We start from the raw sequence: 26556 nt of genomic DNA on the forward strand, positions 1-26556 counted from the left end.
TAAGATAACAATTGGTGATATACAAGAGAAGCACGATTTCTTTGTACAAGACAGGTGTTCTTATCCAATGATTTTGGGATAGCCATACATCATAGTTGTTCATATGGAGACAAATATATTGGATGATGGATTGGCCGATACTAGAGTCAAAAGTAACGATGGGAAAAGGTTGTTCAATTTCTCATTGTATGTGTTAATCACCCAAGAAACCGAGACACGTTAAGGGATTATCCATTGCCTCCAAATGTGAAGGAATTTGATTACTCAAATTTTTAGTAGGCATTGTTGTAATGTGGGGCTACAGTAGTGTTGTTTAGAGGAAGCTCTCGCCTCCTAGTGTGAGGAAAAATGTGTTTTCTAATGGTTCTACCTAGTTTACAACAAACAGTTCCGAATGTTCTAAGTGGATGTATTCCCTATACAACATTGAAAGAGTGTACATGTAAAGTTGAAAAAGAACTAAAAAACTATGTTGTATTGGCTAGCAAATGAGGGCATTTCAAGCCTATATGAAGGGCTAGTTTTTGTAGACTATTTTTGAAACTTCATCAATGGTAAATTCTAAAAATATGGATGAAAACAATGTACTACAAGTTTGCTCTTTGGACATGTTCCAAGTCATAAAAGAGTTTTCTCAATAAGAAGGTTTATGGTAGCTAAAAGAATGGGCTGATGCAATTATGGATACAAAATACAAGACTATAGACAAAAAGATCAAGCTAGTTGCTATGCCATTGTCGCTTGACAGTGATGAGACGTATGAGTCAATGTCTAAATAGCTAAGTTTGAGATATCCAAAGGGTATTTGGCATAAGTTTACTGTTGAAACAATGAAAAAGCTAAAAATTGGTTGTAATGCATTTCTTTTACCTACAGAAAGGAAATGTTTTAATTGGATGACATGGGAAGGCCTTTGCATTCAACTAACTAAAATATATTGTGTAGATCCAAATGTAGTGGCTCAGAGAGTGATTTACCATTCTGCATGTTTCATGGAATTTGAGGCCCATTTGTGTGCCAGGGGCTTATTTGCCTAAACTAATGGAGTTGCTAAATGAGAAGATGCGAATGAACATTTTAGAGCCATCATCAACAATGTACTCAAATGGATGGATTACTGTGCCAAAAAAAATTGGTGCATTGAGATTTATCCGAGATATACACATAGTCAACAAAGTGATAATTTGAAATGTCAATGCAAGAGATGTGGTCAATGTCTACTAACACACTCGCTAGTAAGGCAATGCCTTGTTTGAGGGGTTTATACTCAAGGTATGATCAGTTCCTGTTGGTAGTGGAAGGTAGGGATATTACTACTATGAAGACATTGTTGGGTTTGGTATGAAAATGTACTCTTCCTCACGGTGCAACAAACTCTATGGTGCATATGATGAATGTGATGAAGGTCTTAAGGATGGTTTCATAAAGCTTATGTACATTAGGGTTATTTCTAAGTTTTTGTCTTAGAGATTTAGGACAATCATCCCAACACAAGGTATTATGCTTGCTTTGTGTTAGCTCCAATCAATGCATCTCTATTCTTGAAGTGATTCAATATTTTCTTTAATTATTATTTCCTAACCCTACTCTCTACATCCTTCTCTCTTAAACCTCCATGGTTAAGGCCTTTGACTTACTACCCCAGAACAATAGAAATTTGCATTAACACTTAACTAGCTACAAGGAACAATATTGTGAAGAGTCAATGACACCAAAATACAAATATGGACACTCCTTTATTTTGAGAAGCTCTTAGGCAATACATGCATGTGTTATGTGGTGAATATAAGAGAAGCGATGGAGATTTAGATTAACTCACATGAATTACATATGCGTAACTAGGATAATGGTGAACTAAAGTAATACAATTGTGCATGCATTGATGCGTGGAATGATTCCCAAATCTATGATGTATTTGGCAACCAAAATTTTTATTAACTTCAATTAACTAACCATGGTGCAAAAAGCTTTAGGCATCTTTGGTTCCCATGTTGGCTCTCTCTCTCTCTCTCTCTCTCTCTCTCTCTCCACAACTATTTTTTCATCTCCAATTGTTGTATCAATTCAATTCATTCGTGGTCATTGCGAGTACAAATTGTTATCGCAAAGGTTGCACTTTGAGCTCTATGGATTGTTTTATTAGGGTTTGTAAGTTTTGTTCCTATACAATTGACATTTATTCCTTGTGTGTGTAAGCTTGAACTGGTCACAAAGTGTGGGCACTTCTATGACTACAACAATCTCCTTTGGCTCATCTTCTTCAATGTCTACTTATCGAGAACCTTGATATTTTTAGCCTTTATCTCTAGCCCTTATTATATTGGAGTTAAGAATTGAGGAGCAATGGCCATGAAAATTCTCAAGGGATTATGCAATGCCATGCTTAGTGCTTGTCTACTTCTATGAACTTGCTTTGATTGATACAACTCGCAAGGCAATTGTACATCAATAATTTGCGACTAGTTCCCTGTCTTATTGCAACTAGTCTAGCATTCACACAAGTTTGTTGGGGCCCTTTTTAATACTTTCAACTATGCTTTTACCAATTGAGATTGTATGCAACATTTGGTCTTTGTAATTGAGCTAATGAAATCAACAGTAGACAACTTGCATTTTTGCATACATATACCATGGAATATCATGGTAACACTAGACATTGCATGGTTGTAACTGTAAAACACACTTTTCACTTTGTCCATTCTTTAGTGTCTATCCACACATTACTTTTCCTCTATTTTGCCTTTACAATAACTAGTTTGACTCATCTAAAATAGTCTACAACCAACACATACATGCAAGGTTTCATGAATCTTTAAACTTAGCACATGGATCTCAACATGAACTATAATGGAAACATAGTTTCCTAAAAGGAAAACAAAATCACAAATCATTTGTTTTGAGAATATGCCTCGTGCACTCGAAGTTATGACCTCCTAACTTAGTGGCATGGCCCATCATCTTAATGAAATCAATAGATCTTGTATGTAACAAAAGAGACTCATTCATCAATGCTCTAACAAAGAATAAAGCTATCAAAGTTCAACCTAGCTCCTAGCATAATCACATTCATAGCCCAAAACCCAAACTTCCACTCATTCAACAAGCATACAATCCCAACTCTTCTAAAACTTCCCATTCCTTGGTAAGTACATAACATGGACTCTTTTATGGGCATGTGCATGTAGTTCATTGCAACATGGATTGGTGGTGCCTAGCCTTGTAATCCCAATCCTCAAATCTTTTGATATTTTACATTCTCCTTACCCCAAAATTAAGAAGAGACTACAATGATAAACATATGTGATGCTAGATTCTCGATACATGTTTGTAACTACGTATCTCATGACTTATAGCACGACTCATAACACAACTGTTCTAAGGTTCTTACAAGTTTTCAGAGAGAGAGAGAGAGAGAGAGAGAGAGAGAGAGAGAGAGAGAGAGGTGAGAAGTTAAGAGAAAAAAATTGTCAAATTTGAAATTAGCTCAAAGCAAGTGTGTGTATTTCAAGTCACAGTTGCCATGTTTGCTTTAGAATGATTACTTATCAGAGGTCACAATCTGCCTTCAATACACAGCTCATGCATCACAAGGAGCACTATTCTTACTGCACTCCAAAGTGCAACATCTTCTCCTTGTAGCTACAGATATCTTCTCCTTGTCGTTCCTTGCATCTAATCCTACACTAGGCATCCCCTCTTTATCATAAATTATGGTGGTGCCTTGTCTTAGCTCATAGCAGTCCACCGTGGCATCATTGGCAAGAGCCAACATAGTACCTCACCCATCACCTAGCCTAGAAGAACATGAAAAATAATCAAAAGATCAACCAAAAAGGTTAAAATCCCATAGAGGATGAGAATGACGAAGCATAACAAGCATGACAAACAGATCTTGTGACCATGTACAAGAGGCTACAAGGTAGTCACATTGATTAAGTGGTCAAGGCTCTTGAAATTTGGACTTAATATCCTTAAGATATATTTTTGATATTATTTGGTGCTTTTATTATATCTAAGAGTAATTTTAAAACCTTTTGGTATTTTTTACACTCAAGTATTCAGCAAAATTATTTGTGCAGTCATATCTATGACATTTACACTCAAAATTTATAGACCATATCCTTGGAGTAGCCTGCATCCCTGAGAAGGCCTGTAACCTGCACGTTTACACACTAATTAGCTCTCTCTCTCTCTCTCTCTCTCTCTCTCTCTCTCTCTCTCTCTCTCTCTCTCTGTGCCCACCTACCCCTCCCAAAAAAAAAAAACACACAGACACAGCGCATACAGCTGTATGAGAATTTCAACTTTCTTACAAAGTTAGGTCCTAAAGTTACAACTTAGAGAGCATGAGCAATTAGCCTATAGCTACGCCACTGACTAATCCTGCTTGTCAATTAAGCCCATGCATGAGTTTTCCCTCCTGGATCACACTTGAATTTCCTTTTTCTTATTGCGATGTCCTTGTGATGTAGCTAAATGAATTAGTCTTATGCTCATGAAACCTTCAATCATGACTATCATTGTTATCTCATGAAATCAAAACCAGTCTCTGAAAGAGGACTAAAAGGCATACCTCTCCTTGGGATTTGTCAGGGGCCTTGTCCCCAGAAATATGTTTCATCATTCCAGGTGGCCCACATACCTGCCAAACATCAAACCAAGTGCTTTTAGTATCTTACTAGCTAGCACAATCCTGGGGATAAGGAGAGGAAAATTCAAGAGCTTGCAAACAGAGTAAACTAAATATACAAGCAAAAGACTTTGATTAAACATATTTAGGTTGTTTACTACCCGATCACAAGTGACATTACCTCCTAAAAGAATGTTGTTATTGCTGAATAGAAGCCGTTTCCAATACCACAAATTTGCTTGGATGGTGAGAGCAACATTAATAATACTTTCAGTCTCATCTATATTTCAAGATGTAGTTTGCTTGCCATTTGTTTGCTTCAGGAGTGCACATGATTACACAAGTCTGTGGTAAATGGAAGCTGGATAATGTTAGGAAACAAGTGCAACTTGCATACGGAAAGCTCATGTTTTGACAGCTCAGACAGCAACATTATGTCTATGATATACAAGCAAAGTCATGCAAGTAACATGACACAATGCAGACAAGAGCAAGGTTGAACCTGATGCAAGAGAGGGGTTTACTCTTCTAAACGTTTTTTTCAGAAATCTGAAATGACCAAGATTGGATTCTGAGCAGTCAGATAATGCACGCATACCTACACTTATTCCTGACTCTCTGCTGATGCGGATCCACTTACTCATGCTGCTCCTGACACACAGGTTTAGTGCATGCTATTTTTTTGCATATAGAGGCATCTACATTGGAAGCTGAATGTACACTATGAAGCCAAATCAGCTCTTACTAAATGGGAATGTCCTAGCTGAGATGATCTTTCTCTGGAATTCTCTCATGCATTTTGGGATGATTTACTTTATTGTGCATAGAGGCATCTACATTGCACGTTGAACTTTACACTAATAAGCTGAATCAGCTCTTGGTAAATGGGAATCTCCTAGCTGGGCTGACCTTTCTCTGGAATTATTTCGTGCATTTGAATGATTTGAAGGATACTTTGCTGTGCATGATAATTCAAATGCCAACCACGAGGAATGCAAGGTCCCTGAATTCCTTAAATAGCAAATATTGAACAATTGAAAGATTCACGACCCATCACTTTGATGCTCGCCATCTATAAGCTGGTCTCAACAATGCTTGAGTTCATTCTTCTTCCTTCCTGCTGAGCACTTCTCTATGTCTCTTTTGACATCATGGTATCAAAGCAAAAACCCTTTCCCCAGCACCAAAGGTTCCTTTAAACGAGAAGAATTGCTGTTTATGAATGTGTTTTCTTGTAAAAATAACAAGCTAGTCATTGTGTACAGCTGCACTCAACCCTTCCAATTTTTCTAGAGGCTGTCTGCATCCTCCCAGAAAGGCACCTGCAGCAGCAAGAGGCTGTATTTGAAGTACCTGAGGCATCAGAAGGCTGTTAAACTGCTAGACAGGAAATTTAGGACTCTTTATTGGGCACTGTGCAGCCAAGGGTGTATTTCTGCCAATTGATGTGTCAAAAGAATTATCTGCAACACCAGAAGCTGCTTTTACTCAACTGAGACCCACTATGGCTGATTGTGTACAGATCATGCTGCACCAGTCTCATCTGTACAATGAATGATATGATGGATGCTCAAGGAGACAAGGACTGTCCACAGTGCCAGTGTTTCTCATGGTACTGAGTGAAGGAAGATGAAGGAGACTGCCATCCTCTGAAGCAGATTCCGAACAAAGCAACCACCAAGTGCTCAATGTGGAATCTGATGATGTCAGCCCAAGCAGCTACAATGGCAAGAAGAAAGCAAAATATGACAGTTCCCAACGGTGTATCACTGATGATGAGGGGGGCAGTCAAAACACAGATCCAGAAAGCTATCATGATCACTCAAAATGCTGGTGATGCCAGCAACAAGGTAAACCGTTAAACACAACCTTTAGGCCTGAAAACAAGACTGGGACCTCCAAACAGGAAAATGCTGATGTATCATAAGAGGGCAGCAAGTCTTGGTTGAAAAAGCAGATGTGGCAGCACCTGAGGATAGCAACCAGCAAGGAGAATGAAGGGAAAAAGTTCCTAATAAAGGCAGCCAGCTCATCAGCCCCAGTTGCCAAGCACATGACAGGCAGTCAAGCTCTATGCCTGATCCAGAAAGTGCCACTCTATCATCCTACTCAAAACATTCAATTCACACTACAGGCAGTCTAGCACTATGCCTGATCCAGAAGGTCCCACTCTATTGTGCCAGGCACACTACAGGCAGTCAAGCTCTATGCCTGATCCAGAAGGTTCCACTCTATCATGCTAGTCAAAACATTCAATTCAACAAGGACAAAAGTAAAATAAAGACTGCAAGGGTGCAACCTTCTACTCCTATTCTGCAAAGCAAAGGAAAAAGTGGCTCCAAAAGTTTGGCAGCTGCCTAAGAAACCTGCTCTTCATAAAAATGTGATCCAATCTAGGAATTGGATTCAGTGGTCTTCGACTTGGGGCTCATTCTTCTGTTCCTTGTAGCCCACAGCTTTCACTAGATTCTAGACAGGCATTGTTAAAGGTAGTTCTTCATCTATGGAATTGGATGGACATGGAAGTTTGGAACACCTATGCCGAACGGATATGAACACTTCTGATGCATCTTTACATCATGATGATGCTGTCATGCAAGAAATTTGATCTTTACAATATGTACCTACTTGCCTATAAATGTGATATCCAAAGTGCCCATCAAATGTGTTAGTTACACTATCTAAAGCCCTGCAGCCCAAAAAACTGGAGAATTTTTCAGTAGTATGTGCACACTATGACTCAGTGTGTGCGTCCACAAGAGCATAATCAGCTATCTTTGGCTGGTCAATCTGGTCATTTTGTTGGTTGTGAATAATTTGTGCTGGTTATGAGCTAGTGTTGTAATGGTCATGGATTGTGATCTTCAGCTTTATATTGCATTATAATAATCCCAGACCCAACTGGCTTGTTGTTGAATGCATATTGCATAGTGAGATTCTCGAATTTTCAGCTATATATGCATCACTAGTTTCAAGGGAAAGAGCTGCTTTTTGGTCAGAAATTCAGCATTATCCTTGGTTGCATGATTTGGGTGATCCAAAGCAAAAAAGGCCTAGAACCTAGTGCAAGTTTTGAGGCAAGTAAAATTAGAGCTAGAGTTTCCATGCACTAATAGGTGAAATTTCACGATTATTTCACCTATGGATGCAAATAGATGGAGGATCAGGTTCAGCACACCATAGAGGTTCTAGAGTATTGCCTAATGTTCAAGGGGGAGGTTGCATCTCCAATCCCTTGGTGATGGCCAGCTCATGCATATAGTGGATCTCTGTACTTTGCTTGCATCCAAGATACCGAGTGCTGACAGTACTTCTACCATGGGGTCACTATTCAGTGTACTAAGTGGTTTGGTATGCAAAGGTGTATAGTTTGCATCCACGCTTTGAAATTATACATTTGCATGACATGTATGAGTGCATGGAATATGTGGAATGTACATTTGGATGTGATGTACATTCGCAATGCATGTATGGGACACATGGATGGTATGCAATGTAGATTTTCAAGTGATGCAAGAGAAGTACGTTTGCATGAGTTACATGTGATGTGCAAGAAATGTACAATTGCATGGGTTACTCGAGTTGCATATAATGTAGGTGATGTAGGCAGTACATTATTGCTATAAGGCCCTATTTAAGCTCGGTTTATGCATTTATGTTGCCTTGGAGTTTAAAACAGTGTTGGCTTTGACATGTGGATGCCTTCCCTATGGTTCTAATAGCAGTTACACTTCATGTGTGTGAATTATAACTTGGTTTTCTTGGCTGGAAATTCAGCATCCCATGGGCTTCAGCAAGCCAAGCAATAGGAGCACATGGCTGATTGTGATGATTGTGTGCTTTGCCAATGGTTGCACATGCTTCTGTCACATTGCAATCAAGGATGATTGCAAGGATTTAAGGGGGAGTTCTGTTAGAAAGACGTGAAATTTTAACGCAATGCTCTTTGGATGCTTAAGTTGTGACACTTAAATGTGTTGCATGCACATGCAAGATTAAGTTGAATGTGTATAATGGGGATAGATAATCCTAGCTTGGGTAGTGAGGGATATTGGCAAAAGTTGGGGTGAATAGGTGTCAGTGGGGTGTCTAAGTCCGACAAGGACATTGAATTTCCCCTTGGAAATGGCATGCTTCATCAAGTCTTCTTGGTGGATGCTTTCCAATGGTGGCATTGATTCATAGTAGCCAAAAGTTTTGGAAAAACGTAAGGTAGGGAGCAAGTATTGGTATAGAACTCCGCATGTATCCCCAAGCCAAAGAGGGAAAATTGTGAGAGGGCATTGGTAGGGCATGTTGATGCTTGCAATACACCTACGTGTTGTGGTAGACCCTAGGAAGAAGGTTTTCTACATGCACCAACTTAGTCTAGCTGTTCAAATCCTAAAGCTGGTCTGACTTTCAAGTTCATGATGGGATGGTGCAATAGCAAGTGGCATAGTGTTTCCCACACATTTCTATACGATATACACATAGTAAGCAATGCAGTTAGTGGCCAACTTATATCCAAGGATGTACCACTTTCCCCCTTATGAATGATTGCTTCCCTATGCAATATCCTCAAGGAGGAAGTGAAGAAAACAATTCTTCAATGAATGTACCAACTACTAAGTTGCCTCCATCTTTGAGTAGTTCTTCCACTTGACTAAATACTGGGGATAAACAATTTGAGGGCATTGTTTAGTCCTATACTTACACCCATTTGGGTTTGAGCAGAATGTAGCAAGCAGTATCTTCCAATCGCAAGACCTCCTCGATTAAACAATCAATTCGACTAGGGAGTTATTCTTTGAAATGATTCACGTGGAACATGGGCTCTGTCCACAAGTAAATTCAACTCATAAGTCATGCTACTAATCTTCTTGGTAATCTAGAAAGGTCCATAATACCTTCAAGATAACTTACAGCAAATAGTTACTAAATTGGATTCCTTTGGGACTTTTAGGTAAACCCACATGCCCTCCTAGAGCTCTCTAGTATCATTCTAGTTACAGTAAAATATAGTATGGTATTGGCTGCTTTGTTTTAATGCTTTCCTTTGCAATCGTTAACACTTTCTGCATATCCTCCAAGAAGCCATTTATAGAAGGCATCTTGCCTCCCTTAAGCTCAACCACCATCAATGGTTTTGAGTCACAATCACAAATCAGCATACACAATATAAATAATAGTCCAATGTTTAGTACTCTTACAAGAAAACTCAATCAGTGGAATATAATACTCCCAATCAAAAGATCTATGGGAGACATGCATCCAACATATCCTCCATCATCTGATTATCATCTCGCTCTGTACATTGGTTAGGGTGCTCTGAAGACAACATGGACAGTCAAGTCTCCAATTTCTGAAAGACTGCTTGCGAAAAATGGCAATTGAACTAAGGATCATGGTCACTGACTATTTCTTTGGTCAAACCATTAAGTTTATATATTACTTGACAAAGAGATTATACAACTCATGACTATTAGTGGTCATTTTCGTTGGAATGAATCAAGTCTGACCAGTCACTGCTAGACCCTCCTCATCAGCCAACCATCACTAAGGGTGGCCACTACAGTGTTCTTTGACCACTTGCATGGGCCCTAGAGAGCGGCTATTGTGCAACCTTTGTTCAAATCATATTCTCTCTCCACTTGATTTACGAAATCATTGTTGTCTAGAGCTGAGAAGAGTTAAATTTACTTGCAAAAAAGGCATTAATCATATTGATAACACGAGTGATAATGAAGGTCATGTAGTGTCATTTGTGGCTACTTCTACTCGATACAATCTAGGGATGCACTATTGGCCAATTTGGCATAAACTTAAGGATCTTCTACCTGTTGGAGCTCATTCCTCCTTTGGATCGGCATTCTAGGCCTATTGAATTGGAGTCTACAGTGGGTCGCTCTAGTTTTTAACCTGTCTATTTCTGTAATAATGACTAAATCAATCTACATTCATGTTCCCTCTCCATCATAGATTTGAATGCAGCAAATGCTTTGTCGCATGTGGACAAACCATCAAAATGGTCGCACAAACATCTTCACACTATTTGGAAAAGGAAGCTTCCTCTCCGATTTCCTTTGTCATTGTTTGGTGGGTGCCTTGCCAGTAGACAGTTCCCTTGCTAAGAGTGGTTTAAGGGGATGGAATTGTGTCTGCTGCATGGCACCTCAAGAAACCAGTCCCGCATGTTTTGGGGGCTGCCTTGTCTCACACTCCCTTCTTGACCGTGCCTCAGTATAGAACTCGTTTTCCCTCTGCTACTTTTGGGAAGTTTATCTGGTTCTTTGGCATTGTTCTTGCTGTCTTACCTTCTCCTTGGTACTTCTTCTATTGGGTAAGAAACCGGGCTTTATGAATAGTTTGGAAATTCCGCAGTCATGCTGTTTTTCATGACACGTCATTTGACACAGTTTCATTCGCAAATGCCCTCAGTAATATTTTTTTCTTCTTTCTCTTCATGAGATTGACCACCATATATATTCAGTTTTTTCAAAGTTCTTTTGATGTGTTCTCCCTAGGCACAAGCTCATCCCTAAAGGATTAGATAGACCTCAGTATGCCCTTTTCAATGGCTGCTCCTGAGCTTTTTTGGCTGCCCTTTTATCTCAGTGCTCAGCCTCTTTGTATGTCGGCTGTCAATATAATGTTTTGCACCCAAAACTGTGTGTGTGTGCACGCACGCGTGCGTGTTAAAGGCATTTTCCATATCCCATCCAAGGAAATACAGACTTGTTTTAAGGCAGCAAACTATTTACAGCATAGCCAGTGTTCTTAATGATATGTTATGCCTACTTTGACTATGGTGATAAAAGCATGGAAACCAATAAATCTCCAAAGCATATTGAAAGTACTAGCCATTTTTCAAGAGAAGGTTAAGGAACAGATTCTTTCAATAGCTTTCATTTAGTTGTACATTATAAGACCACAATCAAGTAAATGCACATAGCCATTAGATCTCAGGAAGTTATCCAACATACAACTTTTTTTCAAGGTGTTTATATGTCGATTGCATGGTGCTTTTAATGCAGACAATGCAGTTCAAAAGCCATGCACATACCAGAATGAGTGTGTCATCGGTTGGTGCAGGCAACCCTTTCACAATCATATCCTTTGTGATGTATCCTGCCCCCCCTTTCCAATTAGGAGTTGGTTTATCAACAACATAATAAACCTGCCAAATTAAGTTTCAATGCTGTAAGAAGAGAATTGTGATTCTATATTCAGAAGACATAACCAATCAAGATCCTCTAGAAAAAGAACATACTAGACTCAAACAGCAGCACCTTGAATTGTCACAAGCCAAAATTTAAACACTATCTCCCACCAAAGTGCACGAGTGTATTATAATATTTTATAGACTTTAGCAAACACATTCAAACCAAATGTCAATGTTATCATCTTTGTAGACAGCTAAAACAGTTATGATTTGTCACCTTGTGCTTTAAAAGGTTATGCCATTATATAAGCCAGTTACTAGGCAGAGTTACTCTAGAGAATCCTCCAATGGGATTTGTAATTGCTCCTTTCCTCGATGAAGAAGAAGACAATGGTTGTGCATGCATTGCAAATCAGCATGCAGCTGGTTGAAACAAAATTGTTGTTCAATGAGGGATGATCAAGGTCTCCAACATGGGCAACTGCCCACACTATCCAAGTAGACATTGAGCACAAAGAATGTTGGAAGTGTATTCTATAATGATAAGATGTGACAATACAAGAGTAAGAGCACTAAAGTCCTCTATGTTGGGTTTTGCTCATGCCTACGCTCACACAGGAGTGTCAGTGATCCGCACATAGAACACTAGGGCACTTTTTACTTTCTATAAGAGAGGTTTTTTCCCCTAGTCACATTATTTTTCATCCGTGTATTTATGTTACACATTTTGGTCACTTACCGCACATTACACACATCTGTGTGTGAATACACTTTAAGTCACACAACCCTAAAGTCTAAGGGTTGAACTTTGTACTTGGTATATTACTTTTCAATCTATCAAGTGTCGACCTATGACCACACTCTCTCTCTACTGTCATGTTCAACTTACTGTTGTTCTTTGACTTCAACAAATGGTATGCGAGCAGTCGTGTCACTTGTCTCCTGACCTGTGAACTGCCGCCAACTTTCTTGTCTACTCAGCTTGTCACCTGCCCTCTGCCACATCAGCAATGCCGCCATGTTTCTGACGCCGCCAGCTACTCTACCAACTCTGCGCTACCTCAATCCTGCTCCCCTTGCCTTGGTTCCTACGCAACTTCCTCAACCTGAAGCCAACTTGTTAGAAATGTAGCATAGGAACCCTGAGCAAGCAACGGTGTATGAGGAAACGTAAGGTGTGGATGAGCTATAGGGCAAGGGAAACCGTAACCCTAGCCCACTGTGAGGCTATATAAACAACCTAGAGGACACTCTAAAATGTAGAGAGTGTACCGATTGTACTTGTGAACAACTCATTAAGCAAGATCTTCTTCTTGTAATTGAGCTCTCTCTTTCTCTTGTGCACACCTTCGCATTGTTGGGAATAAAGGCTCACCATGCCTTTTACAGTGTTCACGTGTGAACGCACCCTTACACTCTTGTACCTTATATATTATCTAAAGCTAAAAGTGGTACACCCGTCATTGTACCAAAAGTACTAATTGTGTTGTGCTCTCACTCCTCCTGCTCACTCTTTTATACACTTCTTCCTACACTCAGACTATATAGCTCACTGAGTCTTGATCCTAGCAACGCTAACAAACTGGTATCAGAGTATGTGACTGACGTGAGCAGACAGGCGAGCAACTAACAATTGGCCACGTGGCAGACGAACCTAGTCCGGCACAGGCGACAGGTCGCAGATGGCAGGTTAATGCCACACGCAGAAGTCGCAAGCAGCACGTTCGTCGGGGCGACAAGTCACAAGTCGCAGACAGCAAGTTCAACAAGCACAGGCAGCGCAGTCGTCAGACCTCGTCGACTGGTCACACAGCGTCACGTAGACGACACAAAGCAGGACCTAAGGGAAACAAGTCTTGCTCAACACCAAGACAGGCCTATTTTACTTTTTTTTTTCTTAATTTTCTTTAATTTCTACCATTTTTCAATCTCCCCTTTGCTGAGCATTCACATGGACAAGCACAACATGCAATTTTGCCCAAGAAAATTGACGCTTTTCCCGGATTTGGAAACTTCAATGCAAGACAAGACAATATGACTCAAAAATTGCACATTTGGTGCACATTTGCCCAAGAAATTTTGGGGCTTTTTACATTTTAGTGGAATTTCTTCAATTCACTAAAATTTGTGCACTCTAGACCCAAGAAAATTGAGGCTTGCGTAAAATCCCTTCAACTTGTGCAACAACTGTTTAGTATATGCACTTGGGTACATATATTGATGCAATCTGGACAGATTACCTTCTAAAAATTTGGGGCTTTTGATCAAAATTGTCAATTTTGTGCCTGGGAATGCTTTTGGAGGAAAAATTGTAGTGAAATTTTGGGGATTTCACATGTAATTGGTGCCTTGGTCTCTTTGCAAAATCCCTTCGATTTGTGCAACAACTATTTGGTATATGCACTTGGGTACATGTATTGATGCAATTTGGACGGATTACCTTCTAAAACTTTGGGGCTTTTGATCAAAATTGTCAAATTTGTGCCCAGGAGTGCTTTTGGAGCAAAAATTACAGTGAAATTTTGGGGATTTCACATGTAGTTGGTGCCTTGGTCTCTAAATGTGACAATAATTGCTTGAGGAGTGCAGCAATAGACACTCTTTAATTTTGAAAATCTATTTGCAGATCTGAAATTTCTACAATCTCGGGATTTTCATTGCTGGTTAGTACTTGGAATGTACCATGGTTACTTGTGTAACTTTTGGGCTTGCCTTTGGTGACTGCTTAGCTAATATGGTAATGCAAATTATGGCTGGAAACAGTGATAGCAGCAATCTTTTGCACATCAAGAAGCTTGAGGGTGCACATAATTTTGCAATATGGCAAAAAAAATGCTACAATGTCTTGGTGTAGAAGAAACACATGAAGCCGATCAAATGCCAATCACCCAATAACAAAAATGAAGTACCACTGACCACGTGTAAAAACAATTGATAGCAAACTAAACAAAGAAGGAATGTTGTTAACCACACCAAAAACAGGTTATAACAACCCTAGAGAGATTGAAGCAATTTTTTCCTCCATCCACAACAAAGTCCACCCCCTCTCTTCCTTCCAAACCATTCTAGGTATCACAAATAAGAGATAGATCTAGCAACCATTCATCATCAACTAGTGTTCAAACATTGGTACTCATTAGAGGATCATAAAGTTCTTGAAGGATAGCTTAACAAATGACATCCTTTGGCATATGAACCCCAACACTTTTTCTTGGTGCATAGCTTTGAGCACTTCCACCATAGTTTGTACATTGCTTAGGCATTTCTTTAATTCCTACACATTTTATCCCTGGAGTTCTTAAGTGTGGTAGGCCAAACTCATCATCCATAGATTCATCCTCAAAATTTTCACCCATCGGCTTTTTCCCTTGTGTAATCTCTGCTCTCTTTTGTACACTCCTCAACCTACCACTCCATGGACTATAAGTGCTACTACTTTCTTCAAGATCTTGAGGTCTAGACATATCCTCAATACGTTGATTTCTTTTATCATTACTTGCTACAATTTTCTTTACATTCCCATCATCATTACTACTCTCATAAATATCCATATCAACTACAGCTTTCGATCGATATCAAGACTCATACTCACTAAATCTCACATCCCTGCTTATATGTGAACCTCGTTACTGATAAGGTCATAACATTTGTAGCCCTTCTTCTCATCTGGATACCCAAGAAAAATATATTTAATAACTTCTAGTTCCATCTTCTTCCTCAAATCATCAAGAACATGTACATGCAACATGGACTCCATGCCAAGGCACCCGAGCCTAGCACTAGCTTGGGAGTAGAGAAGCAACGTCCTCACCTAATCTCAGCTAGCTTAACCACATAGAAACTCTCCTTGCTAGGGCTTGGGGAGCCATAACAGTAAATGCAGTAACCTCAACAAAAGCCACTAGAGCCGGTCCAGAAAGAGGGGCCTAACTTTGAACCAGACCACCAAGAGGAAGAATGAGTGCAGGAACCAAGCCTCCCTATGCAACCGCAAGTACAACCAAAAGAGAATGGGGAGGAAGTTGGGCCACCTAAACGGATGGCGGAGATAAGGCATAAGCGCAGAGAGCAAGTGGAACATGTCCACAAGAAGTTTCAAGCCAAAACATTGCAAGTTCCACAAGTGGCCATCCCTCAAAGCGAGGAGTGTGATCCTATTAACTAGGGCTAGGAACTTGTAGTGTGGGAGCAATAGGAAAACCACGGCCACCCCTTCAATTTCTCCTTTGACCAATGGAAGCAATTGGAAAACCGCAGCCACCCCTTCGACTTCTTCTTCACCTTCCCTCGCACATTGGATAGAGTATTATCTCCTAGGGTGATGGAGTATGTCATTAAGCTTTCAACAAGGCTAGGAAAGAGATTGCTAGCGGAACAGATGAGACACCCCACAAGGTCGCAACAAGAACTTGTAGGCTACTGAGAAGATAAGGTAGTGGAGGTATCCTGAAGGGTGGAGGGATATGAAGCACAACCTAATTACTCTATTACCGAAGTGAATGCTAAGGCTAAAGAAAGCTCAAGGTCTTAGTGGATAAAGACAGAATTGAAAAAACAGGAACAAGCTACAATACAAATACAAGAACATATAACGACTCTTATCCATGATGACTCTATGATCTATCAGGAGAAAAGACAAAAGTTTACGGTATCCTTACCCATCCAGTCTAATGCAGTTCCTACTAAAGCAGTCCATTCAGGCATGAAGGATGAAGACTTACACTTGTGCAAAGAAGAGATTCAGTCTCTATTGGCAAAAGGCTTAATAGAGACAGCAAACTCACCATGGGCATCTCAAGCTTTTAACGTCAACAAGCATTCAAAACAAGAAAGGGAAAAAAAGAAATTAGTGATCAATTACAAACCATTGAATAGATATCTAATAGGACATGGCCATCCTATTCCTTTAAAAGATATTCCTCTGAAAAGATTGAAAAAAGCCAATATCTTCAGTAGGTTTGATCTTAAATCAAGGTTTTGGCAATTACCTATAAAGAAATAAGACAGGTATAAAACAACATTTTGTGTTTCTCAAGGCCACTACCAATGGACAGTGCTATCCTTTGGAATCAAGATAGCCGCTACAAAGTTTCAAGAATGGACTGATTCCATTTTTGACAAATATCCTTTTTGCCTAACTTATATTCATGACATGACATTCAGGAACATATAGATCATCTTTCTCAATTTGCAAAAGCAGTGGAAGAAGTAGGAAAAGTACTTTCACCTACTAAATCAGTGATGTTCCAAACATCAATAGAATTTCTTGGTATAGAAATAAACCAAGGCAGCATAAAGCTTCATTGACTAAAATCACAAACATGCCAAATGCTTTCGCTACAATAAAACAGCTTTAACAGTTCCTAGGCTGTTTAAACTGGATCAATTCCTCTACTCCAAATATAGCCCATTACTCCCAAGAACTCTATCCTCCACTCAAAAAAGATAAATTCAAATGAAAACCAATTCACACAATTGCAGTCCAAAATATTAAAAAGATAATCCAAAATCTTCCTCCTCCCAAGTTGCCTACAGATCTTTCATTGTTTCTATATACAGATACTTCTGACACTAGTTACGGTGCTTGTCTTTGTGAAGAAGAATCGAAAGAATTACATCCATACAGATACGCCTCAAGAATCTTCTCCATAACTCAGAGAAACTACCCATCCTACCAAAGAGAGATTCTGGCAATGATCAAAGCAATCAAAACATTCAGAATCTTTATTGAATTTGTTCCCTTTACCATCCGCACTGACCTAGAACATGTGCCTGGATACCTCACTAAAAAAGCACCCAATGAAATCGGAAACAAAAGATTATTAAGATGGTCACTCTTTTTCGATGCACTTGATGTGACTTTCGAATATATTCCAAATGTAAAAAACATTGTTACTGATCTACTATCCAGAAAGTCATCATGACCACTTTCAAAGTTACTCTACAATATTCCCTATATTTTTATGATGAAAAAGATTTTATCCAACTCATTGTGCACTACAAGATGCCTTATTATCCTTTTTGAGCGGAAAAAACTCTACCCGAATTCTTGTAAAAGTGAGAAAACCCTTGCCCGGAAAAATTCCCAGCCCACAACCCTATGTAAAGACCATCCATTCTCTTGTAAGATAAGAGATACAAACATACACACATAGATAGACATAGAGAAGAGTCAAAGAGAAGTCCAGAGCCAAGCCTTGTTTCCTTGTATTCATTTCAAGCCATATAATACAGAGTTATCTTCTCACCATATCTTGTTACTGGCAAGCAAGTTTAGTTATTCTCATTTCATAGTTTCAGTGTGCCCCTCATTCCGCTCCGCTCGCGCTCATCTCTGCATTTAGTTGGTATCAAAGCAGATTTATTTCCATTTCTAAGATCAAGAGAAAAAAGGTAGTAAGTGACGCTCTTGAGGCCTCGCTCGTTAGGCATTAACTCGTATGTTGCCAAGTTCACCGTTATAGAGCATTAAATCCTCTGCTACAGTCCAGTAAATTCCTATGGCTTTTTCAAAACAAAGCGAAAATGCCCTCTCTTCTGTCTTCAAACATCTTTCTAAGCGCTATAAGTCATTGGGGAATTCAACAATTATGGTCGATGAATCACAGCCAAGTTCAAAGTGGATCTTGCCAGATATCGGTGCTTTCCATATCCATGGTGAAAATGGTATTTTCAAATTTAAAGCATATACTCCATATATTGAGAATCAAGGAATACTCACTGTAGCAAACTCGCTCTCACAGGACCAACATGTCAATCTTCTTTCACTGTCTATCCTAAAATACAAAAGCAGCAAGCAACAAAAGAATATTCTTACATCCATCTAGAAAATATAGCAATATGTATAATCATCCTTTTTCTTTGGGCATTTATTTCCTAAGCGTGAAGCACTTCCGCAAATAAAACATTTCGAATCTTCGTTTTTTGGACTTTTATCATATTTTCCTTTTTAGCAAAAAGGTTTTTTGGTGATACTTAGCTTTTCTGATTCCTTTTGGTCTTCTGGAATGCCTGCGAAACCTATGGCTATATGAAGCTTCTTGATCATAATCTGGTTGATCTTCATAATGTCTTTGATGATTATGATGGTGCCTGTTGTTCGTCCTTTTGTAGTAGCTATGTGTGGAAATATCACAATGATATTTGTCACATCCAAAATTTGCTTCAAATTTAGAGGCTTTTTTGCACATGGATTGTGAAAACTTTTGATTCAGCTGTGTCATTTTTTACCAATGACAAACCTCTTTGATAGTCTGTTCGATGGTTTGGATTATCTGTCCAACACTATCAGTAAAGTCTCTATTTTCATTTTTCATTCTTTTTTTACAATAGAAAGGGATGGGTTCTGGAAAAAAACATACTAGATGCTCTTTCATGGAATTGTCATAAGCTCGAAGACCTTCATACATAAGGTCTCTCATATATACAAGGTATTCTTTGTATAATCTCGGATCACAGAGTTTGGATTTGAAAAATGCTTCTCTAGCTTCTAGTAGATTATCTAGTTTGTTTCTAGCTAGTTCTCTTAATAATAGCTCAAAGAATATTTGAATAGGGTCTTGATGTTGTACTATAGCTAATTTAACCTGAGGATGAATAGATATCCATCATTGTTTAAGTCCACCCACAAAGCCATGTGTCATTGCATTGAGAATGTCTATTGTATCTGTCTGTGGCTTTTCTATCATTTTTTGTTCTACATAAGCATACATCATGTGAATAAAAAGTTTAATTTCTTCGGATATTTTGCCGTCAATAGACCATATTGGAAAATATCCAACTTTTTCTGGCACACCTATCTTCTTATACAAGTGGTTATAAGAGGGTTGTGTTTTGGATGTTGATGCAGAAGTAGTATTCACAGGATTTGTAATAGCAGAAGATTTACTTACAGAAGAAAAGTGAGCATTCAATTGAGCTCGTAGTACTGAAGTTAGTAAAGTTGGATATGTCTATCAATGCGGATTTATAGAGACAAATGTCTCTTCAATCACACTATCTCTGTCTTCATCAAAAGATGATGCAGTGAATGCAGCTCTTTCTTGGAAATGTGCTTAGTCATGGTAATACCAAGCTGGCAGTTCTAAAGATGGTTGATTCGGAGGATTTTGTTCTATGTATTCTCTCATAATTCTTGAATCAAGTCTTTTATGTATACTACAAGTGAGTTCATCATTATCTTTTTCAGAATAATCAATGCACAAGGACATTTGGTCTAGTACCTGATTTGCTTATTTTTGTCTGCGAATCTTTTCAAGATCCTTTTTATTGTACACAAGCTGAAAACTTTACACTATCCCAAGACAAGCAAGTTTTGTTATTCTCATTTCATAGTTTCGTGTGCCCCTCAGCGGAGCGGAATGAGGGGCACACAGAAACTAAGAAATGAGAATAACAGAACTTGCTTGCCAGTAACAAGATATGGTGAGAAGATAACTCTATATTATATGGCTTGAAATGAATACAAGGAAACAAGGCTTGGCTCTGGACTTCTCTCTGACTCTTCTCTATGTCTATCTTTGTGTGTCTGTTTATATCTCTTACAAGAAAATGAATGGTCTTTATATAGGCTTGTGGGCTGGGAATTTTCCCGTGCAAGGGTTTTCCCACTTTTACAGGAATTCGGGTAGAGTTTTTCCCCGCTCTAAAAGGATAAGAAGGCATCTTGTAGTGCACAATGAGTTGGATAAAATCTTTTTCATCATAAAAGTATAGGAAATCTTGTACAGCAACTTTGAAAGTGGTCATGACGACTTTCTGGAAAGTAGATCAGCAGCACTGTTTTGTACACCTGAAAGATATTCGAAAGTCACATCAAGTGCATCGAAAAATAGTGACCATCTTAATAATCTTTTGTTTCCAATTTCATCGAGTACTTTTTTAGTGAGGTATCCAAGCATATGTTTTAGTTCAATGCGGATGGTAAAGGGAACAAATTCAATAAAAATTCTGAATGTTTTGATTGCTTTGAACATTGCCACAATCTCTCTTTTTTTCCCTTTTTTGTTCTGAATGCTTACTGACGTGAAAAGCTTGGCATGCTCACAGTGAATGTCCACTGCTTTTGCAAACTGAGAAAGATGCTCTATATGTTCCTGCACAGTTTCTAAAAATACAAAAATGTCATCAATATAAGTTAGGCAAAAATGATACTTCCAAAAAATGGAATCAATCCATTCTTGAAACTTTATAGCGGCTATCTTGATCCCAAAGGATAGCACTGTCCATTGGTAATGGCCTTGAGAAACATAAAATGTTGTTTTATACCTGTCTTCTTTCTTTATAGATAATTGCCAAAACCCTGATTTAAGATTAAACCTGCTGAAGATATTGGCTTTTTTCAATCTTTCCAGAAGATCTTTTAAAGTAATAGGATGGCCATGTCCTATTAGATATTTGTTCAATGGTTTGTGATTGAACACTAATCTCTTTTTTTCCCTTTTTTGTTCTGAATGCTCGTTGACGTAAAGAGCTTAGCATGCCCACGGTGAGTTTGTTGTTTCTATTAAGCCTTTTGCCAGTAGAGACTCAATCTCTTCTTTGCACAAGTATAAGTCCTCATCCTTTATGCCTGAATGGACTACTTTGGTAGGAACTGCATTAGACTGGATGGGTAAGAATACCGCAAACTTTTGTCTTTTCTCCTGATAGATCATAGGATCATCATGCATAAAAGTCTTTATATGTTCTTGTATTTGTGTTGTACTTGTTCCTGTTTTTTCAATTCTGCCTTTATCCACTGAGACCTTGAGCTTTCTTTAGCCTTAGTATTTGCTTCGGTAATAGAGTAAACAGTTCTTCCAATTTCTGTGAGTAGTGTCATGTCAGCTTGTTTACCCTTCTAAGTTAATGTTAACTTTCTGGGCCAGAAGGTGTAGGGCACCAAATGTTGCAGGATATATGTACCAATCAATAAGTCATACCTCATCTGTTTCATGAATTGTATTTCTATTGGCACTTTGATTGTTCCAAGCTGTAAATAAGCATGTGTCAAATGAATGAGTGTGATTCTTGTTGCATTGGTAAAAAGACATTAGTCACCAATCTGGGAAGAATAGCTCCAGATAATCTGTTAAGTCTCTCCAAGTTTTTCCAAACTGAAGAGGTTGCTGATAGGAGCAAGGACTGATTTCAGGAAAACCTTTATCCAAATCTTTTAATAGAGGACAATATATTTGTTACACTTCTTTTAAAAGAATGCTTTTCAAATCATATTCTTGATCATTTTCAGTATCTGGAAGTGTTTCATAATAATATATATCCATATCTGTTGGAACAGATGTGTTTGCATTGGAAGTTCCTTCTCCTGTAGGGATAATTTCCTTTTTCTTTCCCTTTTCAGAAATAATATGATGAACATTGAGTATACCTGTGGAGGGTGAAGCAAAGTGAGATATCTAGCCTTTTTTTAGTCTCTTGTTGGAGAAAGTAGGCCAATCTGTGACTATCTGATACAAGGGCAATAATAAAGTGGCAGTCTGAGTATTGGATACTGTAATAGGCCTTATAATAGAAGCTTTGTGTAGTTGTTGGCATAGTTGAAGAAGTCTGTCTGTCTTTTGATGTAAAGATTCTATTTTTTCTATCAATCCTATAAGGGCAAGATAGGTCCAATTTTCAACTTGAAGTTTTGTTGTCCATGATGAGTTATTCTATGGACGAAGATATGGGGCTGCTTTATATTGGTTCCCTTCATATTCAAATTCTTGGATATTGTTTATGACTCCAGAAGTTGATCCATCTTTTTCTATCAGCTTGCAACAATGTTGACGTGCTCCTTGTATTATCTCATCATGATTGTATGACTGGGTATGAAACTTAAGAGTGTTTGTCTTTTGGGATAGTGAGATCCTAAGCTGAGGTTGTGTCACTGGATTTTGAGAAGGTAGTTCTTCTAGAGACAAAAAACCATTCTGTAACTGCTTTTGTGGAAGTAATAGTATTTTACCTTTGATGTGTTATACCTTCATCACTTTTGGTGGAAGTAACTCATTTTTTTGGATAGAAGAAATGTCTAGTTGCCATTCATGAGGCAATTCTATTTCATACCAATTTACACTGTCTGGAAGCAACCTTTGTGTAGTATCATCTGATTTCATGATGATCGTTTGGCCTTTATCTTGTCATGAATTTACTCCTTCTACAACCCTTGAAATTGCTAAAGACATACATCTAAATACCATATGGTATTGGATAGCTAAATGAGCTGCTGAAGCTTTCATTTCTAAACCTAAAGTTCTAATATGTAACATTAGAAGTTCAGGTAGGTAGGGATCATCTATAGCTATAACATAATTCAGAGGGCGTTCAAAGAAAATATGTCCATTAGATAGAGGTGAAACTGCTACTTCTACTATCATATCATGTAGATTAACATGACGGGTATCTAGTATTACTGCCATACACGAGGCATTTAGGCCACACCTAAAGAGAGGGATTATACCTATTGCTATATATCCTAGATGGATGTAAGGATATTCTGATTTTGCTTGCTGCTTTTGTATTTTAAAATAGACAAGTGAAAGAAGATTTACATGTTGGTCCTGTGAGAGTGAGTCTCCTACAGTAAGTATTCATTGATCCTCAATATACAGAGTAGATGCTTTAAATTTCAAAAATATCATTTTCACCATAGATATGGGAAGCACCGATGTCTGGCAAGATCCACTTTGAACTTGGTTGTGATTCATCGAGCATAATGGTTGCATTCCTCAATGACTTATAGCGCTCAGAAAGAGAATGGTTGAATTCCACTTTGTATCTCTTATCTTACAAGAGAATGAATGGTCTTTATATAGGCTTTTGCGCTGGGAATTTTCCCACGCAACGGTTTTCCTTCTTTTACAGAAATTCGGGCAGAGTTTTCCCCGCTCTAAAAGGATAAGAAGGCATCTTGTAGTGCACAATGAGTTGGATAAAATCTTTTTCATCATAAGAGTATAGGGAATATTGTACAGTAACTTTGAAAGTCGTCATGATGACTTTCTGGATACTAGATCAGCATCAGTGTTTTGCACACCTGGAAGATATTCGAAATTCACATCAAGTGCATCGAAAAAGAGTGACCATCTTAATAATCTTTTGTTTCCAATTTCATCGAGTAGTTTTTTAGTGAGGTATCCAAGCATATGTTTTAGTTCAATGCAGATGGTAAAGGGAACAAATTCAATAAAGATTCTAAATGTTTTGATTGCTTTGATCATTGCCAAAATCTCTCTTTGGTAGGATGGGTAGTTTCTCTAAGTTGTGGAGAAGATTCTTGAGGCGTATCTGTATAGATGTAATTCTTTCGATTCTTCTTCACAAAGACAAGCACCTCAGTCAATGTCAGAAGCATCTGTATAGAAACAATGGAAGACCTGTAGGCAACCTGAGAGAAGGAAGATATTGGATTATCTTTTTAATATTTTGGACTGCAATTGTGTGAATTGGTTTCCAGTTGAATTTATCTTTTCTGAGTGGAGGATAGAGTTCCTCAGAGTAATGAGCTATATTTGGAGTAGAGAAATTGATCCAGTTTAAACAGCCTAGGAACTGTTGAAGTTGTTTTATTATAGTGAAAGTATCTGGCATGTCTATGATTTTAGTCAATACATGCTCTTGAAGCTTTATGCTGCCTTGGTTTATTTCTATACCAAGAAATTCTATTGATGTTTGCAACATCACTGATTTAGTAGGTGAAAGTACTATTTCTGCTTCTTCCACTACTTTTGCAAACTGAGAAAGATGCTCTATATATTCCTGCACAGTTTCTGAAAATACAAGAAAGTCATTAATATAAGTTAGGCAAAAAGGATATTTTCCAAAAATGGAATCAATCCATTCTTGAAACTTTGTAGCAGCTATCTTGATCCCAAAGAATAGCACTGTCCATTGGTAATGGCCTTGAGAAACACAAAATGTTATTTTATACCTGTCTTCTTTCTCTATAGGTAATTGCCAAAACCCTGATTTAAGATTTAACCTACTGAAGATATTGGCTTATTTCAATCTTTCCAGAAGATCTTTTAAAGAAATAGGATGGCCATGTCCTATTAGATATTTATTCAATGGTTTGTGATTGATCACTAATCTATTTTTTTCCCTTTTTTGTTCTGAATGCTTGTTGACGTAAAGAGCTTAACATGCCCATGGTGAATTTGTTGTTTCTATTAAGCCTTTTGCCAATAGAGATTGAATCTCTTCTTTGCACAAGTCCTCATCCTTCATGCCTGAATGGACTGCTTTGGTAGGAGCTGCATTAGACTGGATGGGTAAGGATACCATAAACTTTTGTCTTTTCTCCTGATAGATAATTTCTATTGGCACTTTGATTGTTCCAAGCTGTAAATAAGCCTGTGTCACATGAATGAGTGATTTTTTTGTTATTGGATAATTCTACTATGATGGGTGTAGAAACCTTTATACAATTTTTGGGAAAGAGTTCATAGGGGCTATTGTCAATGATCTTGTATCCAATAATACATCGACAAAAAGAGAAAATTGTGGCATGTTTTTAACCTGTACACACACTACAGGAATAGGTCCACCTGTATCTAAAGCATTTAGTTTGTGGATTCTAGTGTGGGATGACTTTACTTTGTTTACTGGATGTATATTGTCACCTGTAGTTAAGCTTTGCAATTCTTGTAAGATTGTTGTAGTTCCTTGTGCTATCTCCTTTTGGCTTAGTAAGATTCTTTTGTGGATTTTACAGAGTGTAATTCCTGTTGCATTTGTAAAAAGGCATTAGTCATATCGTGTCCTGCTTGTTGCATGCTTGGAGAGATTGAATTTAGTAATTGTGATGCTGTCTTGGGATGATGTAAAGTTTCCGGCTTGTGTAGAATGAAAAGATTTGCCTGTCCTTTTGTTTCTAGGCTAAGAGTACCTTACTTTGGTAAGTCATATGGATTTGAGAAGAAGTATTGCCGTATCTTATTCTTCTATTTCTTGTGTTTTGATGAGGAGGTATCTGTGTCTTCAAATTCTTCTCGGCTTGATAAACTATCTTCAAGTTTCTTTCCTTTCATTTTTAAAGAGGAGGCAAAAGCATTTCCCATAAATTTTCCTCTAGAGGGAAAATGAGCCTTGTGAGCATTAATAGCTTGAAAGTTGTCTGGGTTTACTCCATCATCTAATTCTTCAGTTATATCAGAAGGTGTATCTTCTAATGTATCTGAAAAATTGTCTCTTGTATGCCAAGAGTCTGTTTCAGAAGATTCTTCAAAAGATTCTATTTCTTCTTCTTCTTCTTCATAACTGTTGTTATAGGAATATTCATCATCTGAATAGCTATCATAAGAATAATAGCTATCATAAGAATAACAGCTATCATAGTCATAATGATACATCATGTTGACCTTGGCAGCATTTGCATTATTCTTTTTTTTTTGGCAATTCTTTGAATAGTGTGAAACACTTCCGCAAATAAAACATTTCAAATCTTTATTTTTTGAACTTTAATCATATTTTCTTTTTTTGGAAAAAGGTTTCTGGTGACACTTAGCTTTTCTGGTTACTTTTGGTCTTTTGGAATGCCTGCGCAACCTATGGCTATATGAAGCTTCTTGTTCATAATCTGGTTGATGTCCATAATGTCTTTGATGATGATGATGATACTTGTTGTTTTTCCTTTTGTAGTAGCTATGTGTGGAAATATCACAGTGACATCTGTCACATCCAAAATCTACTTCAAATTTAGAGGCTTTTCTGCATATGGATTGTGAAAACTTTTAATTCAACTGTGTCATTTTTTGTTGATAACAAACCTCTTTGATAGTCTGTTCGATGGTTTGGATTA

The 26556-nt window shown here is 38.1% G+C and overlaps 1 protein-coding gene across 2 annotated transcripts in view; it reads right to left on the reverse strand.

Moving 5' to 3' along the window:
* Positions 1-3450: 3450 nt before the first annotated feature.
* LOC148017352 (FAD/NAD(P)-binding oxidoreductase) overlaps positions 3451-26556 on the reverse strand; it is a 141165-nt gene continuing 118059 nt past the window's right edge. For both annotated transcript variants that reach the window (XM_087662541.1, XM_087662540.1), the window contains exons 11-14: positions 11676-11789; positions 4574-4642; positions 4086-4157; positions 3451-3794 (exon numbers count right to left, since the gene is read on the reverse strand). In XM_087662541.1, the coding sequence (XP_087518667.1) occupies positions 4101-4157; positions 4574-4642; positions 11676-11789 (240 nt within the window). In that variant the 3' untranslated portion in view covers positions 3451-3794; positions 4086-4100. The remainder of the gene's footprint in view (positions 3795-4085; positions 4158-4573; positions 4643-11675; positions 11790-26556) is intronic.

The sequence above is a fragment of the Lygodium microphyllum genome, chromosome 22 (assembly GCF_053477565.2).
Source record: "Lygodium microphyllum isolate KBCC chromosome 22, Lygodium_microphyllum_v1.1.10, whole genome shotgun sequence".
Classification (NCBI taxonomy): Eukaryota; Viridiplantae; Streptophyta; class Polypodiopsida; order Schizaeales; family Lygodiaceae; genus Lygodium; species Lygodium microphyllum.